We start from the raw sequence: 16,085 nt of genomic DNA, 5'->3' as shown, positions 1-16,085 counted from the left end.
TTCTTGTAAGTAGTTGTTGACGGTCACGTGACTGTTTGTCAAAAGTAAATTGTGACAGTGTTGTATTATTTCTCAGTCAAGCGGTCATAAAATGAAACATATTTTTCAAACCAAATTGATTTTGTCCAATTTTACTGTGTTTATATAAATAAATATATGTAGAAAGTAAATAAAAACGAATAAAACAAATTCATGGGTTGTCATTGAAATTATAAACAATACTCCAACAATAAGAGCAATAGTAAACACTATTTTTACGAGAAATAAGAAAAATAATATGACGCATGAAATACATTGTAGCTACAACAAATAGAAAACAAAATTGTTAAATCTCTGCATCGGTTAAATGTCTACAAATTGATCACTAAAAACATAGTGATGGCACCAGATATTGGAAACAGGGTAAGCAGTTTCTGAATATGGGTATCACCCATCTCTCAATCAATTTGGAAAAAGCATTATGTTTTTCAATAAAAGTAACTGACACTCGACTCTCTATTACAACAACCTTAAATAAAGTATTCACATATTGGCACAAGTACCAACTGAAGATACATTCGGGGAACACTAACATCATATGAATACTGGTCATATAAGAACAACACTATAGATTCAACACGTTTCACGTCCTTAATACGACACCAACCATATCGTTTAAACATGCATGTAATAAATAAAATTTATTTGTGAATTCTGATACAGACAGTTACATGTAACATTGCGTTCGGATGAATGTTAAAGAGATCACAGATTTGTACAAAAAAGACAAAGTAATGAGCTAGAATATATTACCTGTCCTCATGAGAGAACTTGTGTTAAATGTCCACCTCCGTGGTGTAGTGATTAGAGCGTCCGACCGCGTCATACCAAAAGACGTTAAAATATGGTACTTGTTGGTCCCTGCCTGGCGCTCGGCATTAATGGGTACAACAAGGACTGGTCGGCTCGGAGTCAGTATACTGTGTCTGAGTGGGGTATTCATGCTTCACTGCAACATGGTATCTCAGTGAGGTAGCACTACAAAACTGGCTTAATTCTGTGCTAGTACAAGCAGCCGCACATACACATACACATGCATGCACGTCGTCATATGAGCGAAATATTCTCAAGCACGACGTTAAACCAAATTTCACCTCAACTCACCTCACTTGTGTTAAATTTCGAACTATTTCACGCCTTCGAAATATGCGTCAGCACTCTCGTTGATGTCGATGGGTCTGGGGTTAAATATCAGCAATGTGTACGTGCTCTCACCTGCTGCACCACCAGCGACACTGTCAGGCACCGTGCAGTTTGCCTTGGAGTTTGATGTAGCATCGGCACCTGGCACCTTCTTCCTTCGGCTACAAGGGTACAGTGAAACACATAAAATTACTATAGTTGGCCCAACTGTTAGCACATATTCGAACTTGCATGTACATCCATCTTAAGATACACCCGTACAGCGACAAATTCTAGTTAGAAACGTCTACGATTTGCATTGCACAATAACTTCTGAGCACGAACAACGAACTACATTGACATGTTTCCGAAACTTTAACTCATGCAAGAAGACGTTTTAACACCAAGGAGAACCCTATGGGCTTGGCAAACTGAAGAGATTCTCTTTCTGATACGTCCTGAAGCTACCACTGGTACTGCCATAGGACTGCCCGTCTACTCGGCGCGGTGGGCGAACTGGCTAAAGCGCCAGGCTAGTGATCCAGCGAGTTTGAGGTGATGGGATCGAGCCCAACTGTGACCGGGTCTAAAAACCTTGGAGTCAACTTTGTGTGCACTCTTTCAGTGTTGTCACAACCCCTAGTGCACAGTACACAACCCTGTGCACTTAAAACAACCCACGAATCCGTTGGTATATGACCAGATGGTGGCCTCATGAATACGTGCAAACACCCAGTTGAGGGTACAGCAACGTGCAGTCAACTTGGACAAAGTGTGTGTGTGTGTGTGTGTGCGTGCGTGTGCGTTCGCGGGTACGTACGTACTCTGAGTGTACCCCGCAATCAAATAAAGCATGTTACTGAGGCAGGGCAACATCACTCTTTTTCACGAGTTGTGGCCCTGATCGTGAATTGTGGGAGACACCCTGCTTGTCAAAGTGTGTTTGTGAAAGTACACTCTTAAAAAAGAAACGCATAAGCCATATTGCGTTAGTTTCAGAACAATTATTTAATGTAATGTCAATAGTAAAAAGGTGACAATTCACACGTCTGTAGATTTCCCTACAATCGCCTGTGGCGGAAGGGATGGTGTAAATTCAACTAGGGTCCATGCAGGTGGGAAAGTACTGTAAGTCACCATGGTCCGTAGTATGGTGATCTACCTTCAGTTAAGTTGGTGATCTGTAGTCTACTTTTATATTATGTATTGTGCAAATTCTGCTATTTGTTTTAACTTCACATGCAAATTTTATATTCGAACTGTGATAGTCTAGTTGTTTTGCTGTCCTTTGACGACGGGATTTATAATACATACATCGTCAAATTTGTTCTCGTCACGATGTGGCTGAAATATTGCCGATGTGACGTCACTCACTCACTCACTCACTCACTCACTCGATCACTCGATCACTCACTCACTCACTCACTCACTCACTCACTCACTCACTCACTCACTGGTCTATAGACAAAGAGTACTTTGTATGGTCACCACTGGCAGCAATTACTGTTCGGCACCATCTCGACACCGTCTCGGCACAGACAAAGTCGCTCGTGTGGAATTCTTCCCCACTCTTCCTGCAATGGGATGACACACTCGTCGATCCAGTTCATCCCATGGGTGATCGTGTAGGCCACAGCAAGACATTGACGTTAGAATTGGCATGGTAGCAGACCGCGACGCGAGCTGTATGTGAACTAGCGTTGTCATGCTGGAACAATTCACTCTGTCGGTCCATAAACAGAAGCATGCGACTTGCAAGGACTGCGTTGATGTATATTTGCTGTCAAATTCCCCTCAACCTTCACTAAATCAGATCTTTGTGTGCTGGATATCGCACCCCACATGATACACCGAATCTGGCGACCTGTCCAACCATTTTCTGAGGATATCCAGTTCCAAAGAAACAATTGTATTCATCACTGACCATTTTCAACCTTGCGCTCTTAAAACAAAGGCAACAACTGGCCTTCTTGATCGAATCCCCTCTTCACGCAAGCGATTCCTGACAGTTTGGTTGGCAAGACGATGACGCAAGTAAGCAGCCCGGATGTAGCAGTCCTGGGCTTGGGTGGCAACTCTTGATCGGCGATCTTGGGCGGCACTGGCCTGCAGGAAACGATACCAAAGGCGAGGTATGGTGTTCTGATGAAAGTTGAAATGTCGGGCAACTGCAGACTGCGACTCCCCAACTTCAAGGCGGCCTATGTCGATGTTTCGATTGAAGGCACTCAGTCGTGGCATGATGATTTCCTCTTTTCAAGGCAAAAACGACAAAATTAAACACAACGTTTGCCTTTTTGTAGTGATAGACGTGGCATGCTTTCCCGCTTATTTGCACGTGTATTTTGCTTTGCATGTCGGGTGTGTGTGTGTGTTTGTTGTTTGTTTTGTTGTTGTTTGTTGGGTTTGTTTTTTTGGTGGGGTGGGGGGTGACGTTTTGGCGAATATTTCTTCAAAATCTTGTAAAACAAAGGGACAAGTTAAACTTGCCGCGTGTTGGCACTGAAGCTGTTTACAATCACACAAAGATGCCGTTTTGGAAAGAAAAAGTATATTTGCATTGTTATGACACAGCTACATATTCTCAAAATCACCTATACGTTTCTTACTTTTGGAAAGTGTAGCTGACAAACATGATGATCAGATGGTTCCTGACTGCAGATGCCTGCTCCTACTCTAACCAGGATGACTGACCATGTCTTTGTGTTAACATGCAGCACTCAGATAGTTCTTCATTATGTTTGCAGTTTGCAGTATTTCTCTATTGCCGGTAGGTTGATCTCAACGGTCCTTTGTATTAATTGTTACCATTTCACCGTTGACGAAATGGTTATATGTTACCACAAGTTGAACGTTAGAGGTTATCAACATATGAAGACTAAATCAAGATGTATGAAAACTAAAGTTTATATGAGTGATATATTTCAGTTTCTATAAGCACATATATACTCACATGTACAACACATACGCCACAGAGGCGACCAGGGCAGCCATAATGACAATTCCAGTGTTGTTATAACTGCCACCTGAAACGAGTGCATTCGTCTCAAAAAACTTTAATGCATTTTCTGAAATGGTGATACATTAGGAAACATTTATGTTCGAAGACGTCTGACATTTCGGAACAATTTACAGAAAGCTTATGTGAACGGCAACAGATAGTGAACGAATGACAATGTCTTTGGTGTCAGAACTGGTCTTCAGCAACCCATGCTTGTCGTAAGAGGCGACTGACGCGGGACTGACTTGGTGGGACTCTAACTTGGTGGGCACATGTCGTCGTATGTCGATGGTCATGATGTTGATGTTGATCACTGGGTTGTCTGGCCCAGACTCGATTATTTACAGACCGCCGTCATATAGCTGGAATATTGCTGAGTGCGGTGAACAAAGAAACCTGTGATGTGTGCATATCTTTTACATATGCAGTCACTTGTTAGCCAGGTTTCACAAAGCTTATGTAGGGCTTCTTATTGTGGCCGAGTGGGGATATCGTAAATATCGCCTACAGTTACATCCGCTTAAAGCGTGATAGTGATAACAAGAGGTAAATAAAACATGAGAAAGCAATCATACAAGGCGATATATAGCTATATTTTGATGCTGTACATTGTTTTTATTGCCATTAGCTCTCGATGGAAGGTTTATAATCCATGGACGGACTATTCATTTGGAGGATTGGGGATATTATGTTTGGCCGTTCGGGGTTGTTTTTTTGTTTTTGTTGATAAAACATAAACGTAGTGCTGTCCAGATGATGTGAACTTGTTTAAAAAATACACGATTTTAGCGAATATTAATTGATTGTTTCATGGCCCCAGTTAGGATATAAAGGGAGTTTCACAACGTCAGTGCTGGGCTGGTCATGGACACACTCTCCATACAGATCAGGTTCAAGCCTGAATATATACTACTCAAAAGAATTTAAAGAACACACATCTCAATTAAATTGTGTTTTTGGACATATAGCCATGACAAATACAACTCCGTTAGGGCAGCTTTTGATATTAACGGTAGTAGGGTTTCACGTAAATATATATGAACCACTGAAAATGTATATTTCATAAATATAAATACAGTTGACATTATTGCCACTGAACATTAAACCAAACTAAATACAAATACACATCACATTATAGCCTTCTCGCGGCCGTAATTGAAGACAAAAACAGCGATGACTCCACTAAGCCACCCCATTGTTCAATTAAGAGTTGCTATATAATGATTGTGGTAAAGCTATGGTTCCCATCGGAACAAGTTTCATAACAAAGCAGAATATTAATAAATATGGCAGATGGCAGGACGGCAGCCGAGAAAAAGGGAAACACTCACTTTGGAAGGAACCACCACTATTTGACTTGATACCGCTTCCATCTGGTGTAGAGGTCTCTGGAACGATTTAGTGAAACCATTCAGTATCTAGATTGCCTTGGATTTAAAGTGAGCCCTACATATAGTCAAACATATAGAACACATGGCCTGTTTCATTAAACGTCGATCAGAGAGAACAGGAGAAAAACTCACCTGTATTTAGATAATGACAACACTTTATATATGAACAACTTCTTTATTCGGATGAGGCGACGTTTCGATACAGATTCTTGTATCGTTGTCAAGCAAAATGAATGAGGCTGAGGCAGGGTGAAATATATATACAGTAAAATAGTTAACAAGAACAACAAGAAGATAATAGGGGAGTACACTAACAATAAAGTTTTGTCCTTATCGGATCATCCAACTTCTAAACATGCCACTTAAAGAAGTCACCTGTATTTAACTTGATAGCCCTTCCATCTGGTGTCGAGGTCTCTGGAACAAATTAGTGAAGCCATTCAGTATCCACCTTGTCTTGGAAGTAAAGTGAACCGTGCATGTAGTCAAACATACAGAAGACATGGCCTGTTTTGTTGAACGTCGGTCAGAACATTATCTAAGTATTCAGTATTTCACGACCTGAGGTAAATATCATCAATAGGTACATTATTTGTAACACTACTAGTTGGGAAATACTAGTATTTCAGTCTAAACGTCTTTTCTCAGAAGCAAATATTTAGTGTTTGTAACATTAAGAGCACAAGTCTGGCACAGAAATAATAGGATTTGGACACAATACTTCAACTGTCTATCACTCATTTTGTGGCTGTCTAACATTGTCCTTTTGATAAATGACTTTGATTTAACTTGTTATGAAGCTGGACAGAGATGTACAATCACTGCTTGGCGACGTTTCCCAGAGCAATCGTAAACAGATAAGTAGCCAGTAAATAGAGCAGACAAATGAGAGAATGACTGAATCTAAGCGCCAACCATCAATTTGATTATTGTCACATATTGAGAAAGTTTCGTTTGGAGGGATATTTTGATATTGTTCATCTCAATCAGCAATATGCCAGTTACAACGAGGCAGCGTGTAAGTAATCACGATTGGAGCAGACAAACCAGTGATTGGATGTGAGAGCAATGGTCTCCTTCGTCGGGAAGCAGTGAGAATGAACTAAGTCACATGTCCCGACTACACATACTTTGTTTCTTTGCTGCGTTATGACGACCACAGCAACGTTCCAGCTTTATAACGGCCTGGACATAATGTAGTCTCAACCAGACAAGCCGCGTGTTGACATTATGAACAACAGATTAGGCATTTGAGACCCGGAATCCCAACATGGCATTGAAAATATTGCAACATTTTTAATGTCAGATTCTGTTTACGCTTGTTTTATATAGTTATAGGACATTCACATGTCGGGTAGATTGTAGACGCCGAGTGGAGACTTTAAGGGACTACCTTCAATACAGATTCATTCATCTGTGGAATGTAGGATGCTAATATCTACATTTATATGTACATCAGACCAACCTGTATCCGGATATGTTCTAAAACTGTATCCTCCGTTGAACGTGCTATACAATCTGCATCCAAGGAGAGCAAAGGTGGAATTAGAACGGATGGTTGTTGTGTAGCTGTCACTTATCCAAGATCCCACTTTGAATCTCGTACCTGGCACATTCTTCCATGTGACCGGAGGGCTGAAGACTGTAGTGTGATGGGTTTGTTGAACGTCCACATTGTTTTCTTGGTCTGTCACTATCTGCACGGTACCTGAGACTTCTTGTGTTGTTAACTTGGAGTAGAGACTTACTGGGGGCACAACAACAAATGCATGATAAATGTAATACCATCCAAAAGCACAGAATGTAACCATAACTGGCCTTGTGGTGTTGAAGTAGAACGTTTCATTATATCCACATTGTTTTCGGTACACTCCATCTTTACCCACTGATATGGAAGAACCGTTATTAAACATGATGCTCGTGTCACTGTGGTCAGTACCAACTTGAAGCTGGTATTGCCGGAAACCGTCGTCTATATCGTAAGGCACATTGAGGGCATGGATAGCAATAATGTGTTCATTTCCATAATGTTTCACAGGCAGAAATGAGGTTTGAAAGTAATGAACAATGTTTGACGCACATCGTATGTTCCACTATAGGCAGCTATTGTGTCCGTAGCATTAACTATGGTTCTGGTCATTTCAGATGTTCTGTCTAAGGAGAAAGTCTAGTACTTCTCTAATCTGATACTGAGAGTGTCCCCGTCGATGTATGTCTTGTTACCATAGATGACGTTGGCGTCCAGTCTGAAGATGATGTCAATATCCACCTTCTTGTTGTGTGTGGCTATCACCAAGACTGACTTTAGGTGCCCGTCAAGGAAATCAGTATGATGAAAACAGGAAGACATGATGTACTTTGTGCCGAGCGCCGACACAGGAAGGGGAGAGAACAAGTTGTAGGAGTTCATTCCCCCTTTGAGCTGAATAGTATCATCTCTGACAAACACCAGCAAAAGAATTACTCTGTAATGTTCATGGACTATTGGATAAAAATAATCTGTGTTGAAAGGACTGAAACGCCGAGACCAGACTCGCCAAGAGCGTGGATCCTGTACCTGCCACTGGCCTCCTGTCTCCCCAGCACTGGCGAGTATCCGAGGAAATTGATTAAAACTGCTGTCGTGCCTGTCGTGCCCAGCTAGTGCCATCAAGTAACTTTGACCTGTAACGCACAGTACGTATTTATGTATTTGATAACCTGATTATTAGTGAGTTAAAACTGAGATTATAGCAATATATTCTCTGACACACATGACCGCATCAGGAGGGATGAGTCCATTCATTCAAATCAAAACACACTAATATACCATAGCCACATAGCGCACGTTCTTGACATTATCAACCATATGCATAGATCAATAAGGCATTTGCCAAAATAAACGTACTACGAATGCTGAATCTTCTTTCCACAGCTGTGCTTCAGATAACCGGATCGACCAGGAAAACATGACACACATGTACTAACTAGATTCAACAGGGTATAAAATTATATTCAAAACATTGCGAGCTAATAAGAAACAATGAGGAAGACATTTCGCTTAACATTTTGGATCAATATTTAAGAATACATTTAGCAGAAAGAAACCACTTTTTTGAAACGGAGAAAAATCTGTTAACCTCAAGGAAGAATCGAATGTTGTTCGAGAACCTGTAACCCAGGACAGTAAACCAGTAAATGCAGCTGAATTAATACTGAACAGTGGACTAACCATTTCTTATTCCTTCACTTCAAGCTCCTATGTCAGCACAAGAAATGACAAGCTACATAAACCATGGGCTTGATGGCATTGCTGCTGAATTTTTAAAGTCCTCAGAAAAACAAATTACTCCAATGACTTTTGATCATCCTTTACAGAAGTTTTGAGACGTTGTAACTTTCCAGATGTATAGGAAAGTAACATTTGTCCTCTGTTTACATCTGGAGATATGAATGATATTAGCAATTACAGAGGTATATCTTTCATTAACATATATCATTGATGGTTCTCAGGCTGGATTAAGCCCCAGGTATTCCGTATTCGTCTATTGTCATAACAGGGTATTATAACAAACAGTGCTTGTAAAAAGAAAATAAGGGTCTACAGTCTATTTGTAGAATACCTTAAAACCAACGCTGTATAACATCAATGTATGATCAACTATGTTCTTGTGTAAGAACATTTGATGGGTTATCGAAATACTTTACATGAATATAGGTACCTGTTAAGAACGCATCCTAGCTTCATAAATAGACTTGTGAATAATATTTAAAACCCTGGAGACCAACCATCTTTATTACTGAAGACTGTCCCGCAATATTTGCACTCACATTTGCTGATCAAATGTCTTTTACTTCTGAATCTACATAAAAACTCTGCTCTTGAACATTTTTGCAGTTTCACAAGCATGAAGGTAACTTCAAAGAAACTGTGGAAGAAAGTGCTGACCCTCTTGAACATCATGGGGCGGTGGGGTAGCTTAGTGGTTATAGTGGGTTCGATTTCCTACATGGGCACAGTATAATAGAATGTAAATTTATTAGTGTGCATAATGAAACTATGTGTTTTATAGTTAGTGAGGTCATGTGTTCACACCTAAACGTATTTGGACTAAGCAGTTCCCACTCTTGCTTTCCAGACACATATATAAATGTACAAATATCAAATTAATGTTGGAAATATACAATGTCAAGATCTAGTTAAGATAGGAGATGCTATGGTTGTTTCTATAGATGTATGGGACTGATTATTTAGCAACTCTACTTTTATTGTTACAAACAAAATTCGTCACTATATGGCTGAAGTCGAGGTGACGTTAAATTCTAACTCATCACTCCTCACTATAGATGTATGGGACATCGCATAATGTAAACGTATTGAAGATGTTCAACATAAATTGTGTAAATGGTTCAGCAAACAATGCTCTGGTGTAGCAGATCTCCTATCAGACTTGTGTTATTACGTATCAATTAGTGTATCTTGATGAACACAGACTGCCTCGCCAATGTTACTCGGGCCGTTCCACTTGAGCTATTTAATTAACAATATTAAGTTTTAGACTTGCATTTGAATATGTGTAGTTAACACAAAATGTTTACGCCTTCAACAACCGTGGAGTAGTTTTATCAACAGTTTATCTGATTCCCTCTTTTATAAGTAGTTAAAATCCATGTTAGATGTAGAAAAATATATTACACTGCTTATGCATGCACATATGTGACTCTGCTTGACTCGTTTCAGATGTAGGTTTAAGCGTGTAGTTGATTTTGGAGATACACAAAGGTCCAATACACTGAACGACTGTTTATGACTTTTATGTATCAATGGAGTATTTGAACGTATTTTCTTAAATATACACCGGAAGTCAAGTTTGAGGAAAACATGAATCGTGGATGTATAGCCTATTTTGCCCGAAAAAGTATTGTTTGAGATTGAAACTAGAAATGTTTTGTTTGTGGAAAGGGAAGAGTTTGCACAAACACAACGTTGAAATCGAGATGCACGTGCATCATGCATGCATTCAGGCTTGAATTGCAATCGTTCACTTAATGAACACAGCAGCTATGGGTAGGTTAACGAGAGATCAACGACAACACTGGGTACAATGAGTGAAGCCCATTTCTGGTGTCCCCCGCCGTGATATTGCTGGAATATTGCTAAAAGCGGCGTAAAAGCAAACTCAGTCAGTCAACGACAACACGCCATTGGACGTCTACACGCTGGTTAACGTGCTCGAGTCATTGCTAATGACTTCATTTGCAGCGTACGAACGATTAAACGTTTTAGACAGCAATACAACGCCACCAACAGCACTGATGACCGTCCACGTAGTGGCCGACCCCGTTTAACAACACGTCGCCAGGACCGTCATCTCGTCAAAACCGATTCGCAAAGGCCACAGAAACAGAAAAAAGTGAACGATTGCCATTCAAGCCGGCAATTATGCCTGAATGTATGCATGATGCACGCGCATCTCGATTTCAATGTTGTGTTTGTGCGATCTCTTTAAACTCTTTAAAAAGATAGGTTCAAATATACTCCATTGATACTTAAATGTCATTTCCAATATTACATTTCTGTTGCCTATCAGTATATAAAAAGCGAAGATCATTTATTGAAGATGAATGTCAGAAATATGTATGGGATCATTTATTGAAGATTAAAGCCCTATGAAATATGTATGTAACATCTAAAACCGTTGATGCTGTATGTAACATAAATTCATATCTATATTTGTATACAGACCAACAGCTAAGAGAAACTGAATCTATTACTTCATTGACATACTCCAATCATGCAGCCAAACGTCAACTCTGTTATGGGCCTTTGGAATTTTTACTGAATTAACTGTCTGTCTGACTGTCTGTCTGTCTATCTGTAATGTAATTATGGAAACCGTGATACATACCTGTATAATGTACTGGTTCATCTACAGACACTTTGTAGCCGCCGTTATAGACTGATCCGTTATAGAAGGACAGAACTGTGAAGGGGAAGTCGCTGGATATCGTGGCAAAATATCGTGACCGTGACTGTGACGGTACCATTGTGACAACTTTGTATCTGCTGCCTGTTACATCCACCCATGTCTCAAGATCGTTGAATTGTTGTTCTTTCATGAACACATTCGCTCTCCTGTCAGTTTGAATCTTTAGGTTTGCAAGCCCGTTTTGATATAATCCGAGAAATAAGTGTGTGACGTACGAGTGTACAGGTGGTACGATTGTGAAAAAACTGTTGTAACCATCTGCTCGACTGAGTGTCACCAGTACCGGGCTTGTGGCGGTGAAATGAAGACTCTCTCCCCGTTCAAGTGAGCGGTTATAGAGACGACGCTCGCCAGTAGAGACTGTGGCTCCAGAACTGAAGGTGATCTGCACGTGGCTGTGTTCACTGACGATCTGCAGGTCCATTTTGGTGTCATCTACAGCAACAACATACTCCTGTCCGTAGTGCTTGATGGGCAGTAGTTGGTCATACACCGTGTACTCAGAGGCATATTCAATACCACTATAGACAGCTATGCTGTGTTGACTGTCAATGACCGTTCCATTCAGATCATATGGAGTGGACATCCTCAACGTTTGATACGGATTAAGTTTAAGGGATAATTTATCGCCGTCGCAGTAATAGTAGTTGAAAAAGCAAACACTTCTTCTGTTCATTCGAAAGAATATATCAACAACAGTGCTCAGGTTGTGTGTAGCTATTAGTAACATGGATTGATAACTAATGTTAGGGGCGAGACTTGAAGGCAAAATGTACTTGGTCCCAAGGGCAGATATTGGAAGCGGAGAGAATACACCGTCAGCTACCATCCAAAGGTTTACATCTTTGTCACTTCCGCTCACAATGATGGCTGCATTTTCTACATCACTCGTGATTTTCATCGTATCGCTTATTTGATGTGATCTACCACAGAAGGGAGCCAATTCCTGAACTGTTCTGTCGCCGAGGTGGGGATACTGTATCTTCACCAGGCCCCTAGTTTCTCCTACTGTGGACTTGATGTATGCGCATTTGCCTTTGTATGTCACAGCCACCAAGTAGTCTTCACCTGGAAAGTCAATTCAACACGACATCTCATCAATGCATTGGGGTTATTAATCTTGGGCCTAGATCAAAGCATGACAAATTTGCCGTACCAAAGACAATCAGTAAGACAATGTGCGAAACATAAATAACTGTGCCCCGGCTATCGAGAGGGCACTATCAATACTGCTTGAATAATATCCGTCAAAGGCCAACAGAATCCTCAAACTGCTGTCGTAGTCTACAAGGCCAGTGCCATTCTTATAGCCATATGACCTAAATAGCACTGGTCAAAAAGGGGCGATGGGGTAGCCTAGTGGCTAAAGCGTTTGCTCGTTACGTCAAGACCCAGGTTCGATTTCCCACAAGGGTACAATGTGTGAAGCCCATTTCTGGTGTCCCCCGACGAGATATTACTGGAATATTGCTAAAATTAAACTCACTCATTATGATCAACAATCGCCGTGTCACAACTTCAATCTCCGTCAGTGTTCCTGGTAATTACCAAGGGACAGTAGTTCACCTCTCAGGGTTGTATGTGCTACATTAATAATGTCAAGAACACCTTTACTTCAATCTCTGTATAGTCAACGGGAGTGTTATCGAACAGAGACAGTGGTAGCGCTTCTCAACTCGTCAGTGAACAGATGTAATAAAGCTTGAAATGTTTACATTTGTGTGTGTGTGTGTGTGTGTGTGTGTGTTTTGTATATTCACGTCATGTCATTTTAACGCCCCAACCCCCACCCCCACCCACACACAATCTTTCATGAATTAATGTGTTCAGTAAATGATTATCTCGTTACGTAAGGCCTAACGGGTATCTTTGACACTGAATGAACTAAACGTTGTAGCCAATACATGTTACAGCTACAGGGTACTGTGGATTTGTAATAGAAATAACGTAAGTTATTGTAAAGTCCATTAAAATCGACAATAATAGATTGAAATGACGTCTTTGCATACTTTATTCCTCAAAGAGTCTGGGAAATCAGGTTTCTCAAACTAAGCTTCTGGGGCACCCAAGGGAGGTAACTCTGCACAACGTAATAATACGATGAGCCACCATACTTCCGTGTATAGTCTGTTTGCAGTGAAAACGTACCGGTGAATTTCACTTTAAACAAAAATGTAAATCAAATACAGTGAAATTAAGATTGCGAATCCTCATAATTCTACCTTGCCAATTTAAAAAATAATTCTTATTCAACTTAGTACGTAACATGAGTTCTGATTGGTCAATGCTATAAATTTCCGACCGTATAATCAGCATATACGGTCGCAATTTGAAAACCGATTCACCAAAACCATTAAATGTATCCCTACACTTTTGGGGTAACGCTGCTTTGCAGGACATTGTCATTTGCAGAAGCCATAGGTCAATTAACTGCCCTATCCAGCTAAAATGGGTGGAATATGTGTTAAAAGCGACAAAATAGTATCATAAATTTAATTTTAAGTTCAAACAACTTACTCGCAACGGGCTGTAGACCCAACACTGATAGATCATGAAACAAGATTATGATGTCATTATGGAGCGTGACGTCACCTGCTGTGACGTCATTTGACAACAGAACTGATAATGGTCCGTAGTTAAGGAATCAGCGGGCCGCTCGTTTCTGTAAGTAGAGGGCGGTTTCATCATAATTCCTTCCATTTTATCTATAATACTATGATTTATTCATCATTGTCAGATTTAGTCTGTGTGCACATATTAAACGTGTGTAGTTTGAAAAGGGAACTACTTTTTCTGGCGATGGTGTAAGTTCAACTTTGACCTGGTTTAAATAATGAATTTCTTTCACGAAAAAACAGCGTGAAACGAGTTGAATTAGAATGGGGAAAAACTGTAATGTGTTTGACGAATTGGGGACGTATACCGGTGGTTATATAGCCGCAAATTTAACGTTATATCGGCTCCGCAAATTTAACGTTATATCGGCTCCGCTTCCGCGTCGCCGATATAACTAAATTTGCGGCTATATAACCACCGGTATACGTCCCCAATTCGTCAAACACAGTACAGTTTCCACTAAATCTTAGATTTTTATTCAACTTAGGAAAAAAGTTGTTTAACAAACGATCATTGTTTCAAATCGCTTATATTGGTTTGTATTACAAGGGGATAAGCGCAGTAGTTGGAACAGTGAAACAAATGCACGTGCGGTACGTGATGAGCGATAACTTAGACCAACCCTCCTTGTTCTCGGTGTTTCATTTAATGTGCATACCCCCTTGTAATACAAACCAGTAATACCAGCACTCGTTTTTCTTTGATATTTGGGGATCAGTTTATCTGGATAGTAAGTTAAATTAAGGCTTGGATATGATCCTTTGTTGTGGTCAATGGTAACATATTAATGCTATGACAAATATGGGGTATTGCGATATTCTTCTTCATGTGTATATGAGTATAACTGCTCAACCAACAATGATTCGCTTTGACCGTATATTCATAAATATACATAGAATTATCTGTTTTCACTCAAATCAATGATCTCAGCATTGGTACTCAAACAACGAGTAGGACACAAAGCTACTCATGTCCAAACGCTGTGAACTTGTAAACAGTTTTAAATTAATATTGTGCATATATGTTTTATAAATAAACTATTCGTACATTCATATAATAGAAAAACTGGAAAGAGATTTGTTCAATGCACTGCAAAGGCACATTGCTCAACTTCCGGTGTGTATCAACCAATGTTGATACAAACATTATATACGCGAACTGCAAGGGGATCTGGTTTATATTTCATACATCTTGAAAATCAAAGTCAAAGGATGTGTTTTAAAACAGAGCATACTCATTAGCGCTATGTTCTTCTGTATGTGAATGATGCTTTTAGAGGGGCTACGGGGTAGCCTAATGGTTAAAGCGTTTGCTCGTCACGCCGAAGACCCGGGTTCGAATCCCCACATGGGCACAATGTGTGATGCCCATTTCTGGTGTCCCCCTCACTGATGTTGCTGGAATATTGCTAACTCAGTCAGTCAGTGATGCTTTAAGAGTCTTAACAAAACCTTAACATCTTCTTTGTCCCTCAAATTGAACATGTTCAAAGGAACTGATTCGTTTCGTCTTGCCTATGGTAAATACCTAGACACCTTTTACAATGTATACTTTAAAAGATGATTTTTCCCTGAATATTAATGACAAATAATAAAGTGACTGTAAAGTCGATGGTGTATTGGCCAGGGTTCCAAGTGTCATTTAAGTGTCAGAAAAAGTACCTGGATACGTTTCACTATCGAAAGACAGTGATAGAGTGTGTGTCTTGCATCCCCAAAGTTAATATATTCATTAGATCCAAATAAGTGAAACAGTTGAACAGTTGAAGGAAAAAACTGACCAACCCCAACGTCTTAATATTCGTAACAACTCAGATGTTTACTTTGTGAAAGAGTCACTATCAGATTGATGATATGGTGTGGAATCGTAGATACTAGGACAATAATAGGAGATACTTACCCTTGCTGCTCTGCAGGATCGCCAACAGAACCACCAAACTGAAGCCCT

At 40.1% G+C, this 16,085-nt stretch overlaps 1 protein-coding gene across 1 annotated transcript in view; it reads right to left on the bottom strand.

The window, feature by feature from the left end:
• LOC124283924 overlaps positions 1 to 16,085 on the bottom strand; it is a 61,462-nt gene that overhangs the window by 27,364 nt on the left and 18,013 nt on the right. The window contains exons 5-6 of the mRNA XM_046719962.1: positions 5,929 to 5,970; positions 5,494 to 5,550 (exon numbers count right to left, since the gene is read on the bottom strand). Coding sequence (XP_046575918.1) covers positions 5,494 to 5,550; positions 5,929 to 5,970 — 99 coding nt within the window. The remainder of the gene's footprint in view (positions 1 to 5,493; positions 5,551 to 5,928; positions 5,971 to 16,085) is intronic.

This window comes from Haliotis rubra, unplaced genomic scaffold (genome assembly GCF_003918875.1).
Source record: "Haliotis rubra isolate DU_JTF1 unplaced genomic scaffold, ASM391887v1 Scf1098, whole genome shotgun sequence".
Lineage (NCBI taxonomy): Eukaryota > Metazoa > Mollusca > Gastropoda > Lepetellida > Haliotidae > Haliotis > Haliotis rubra.
This window is presented reverse-complemented; position numbering and strand designations above follow the sequence as displayed.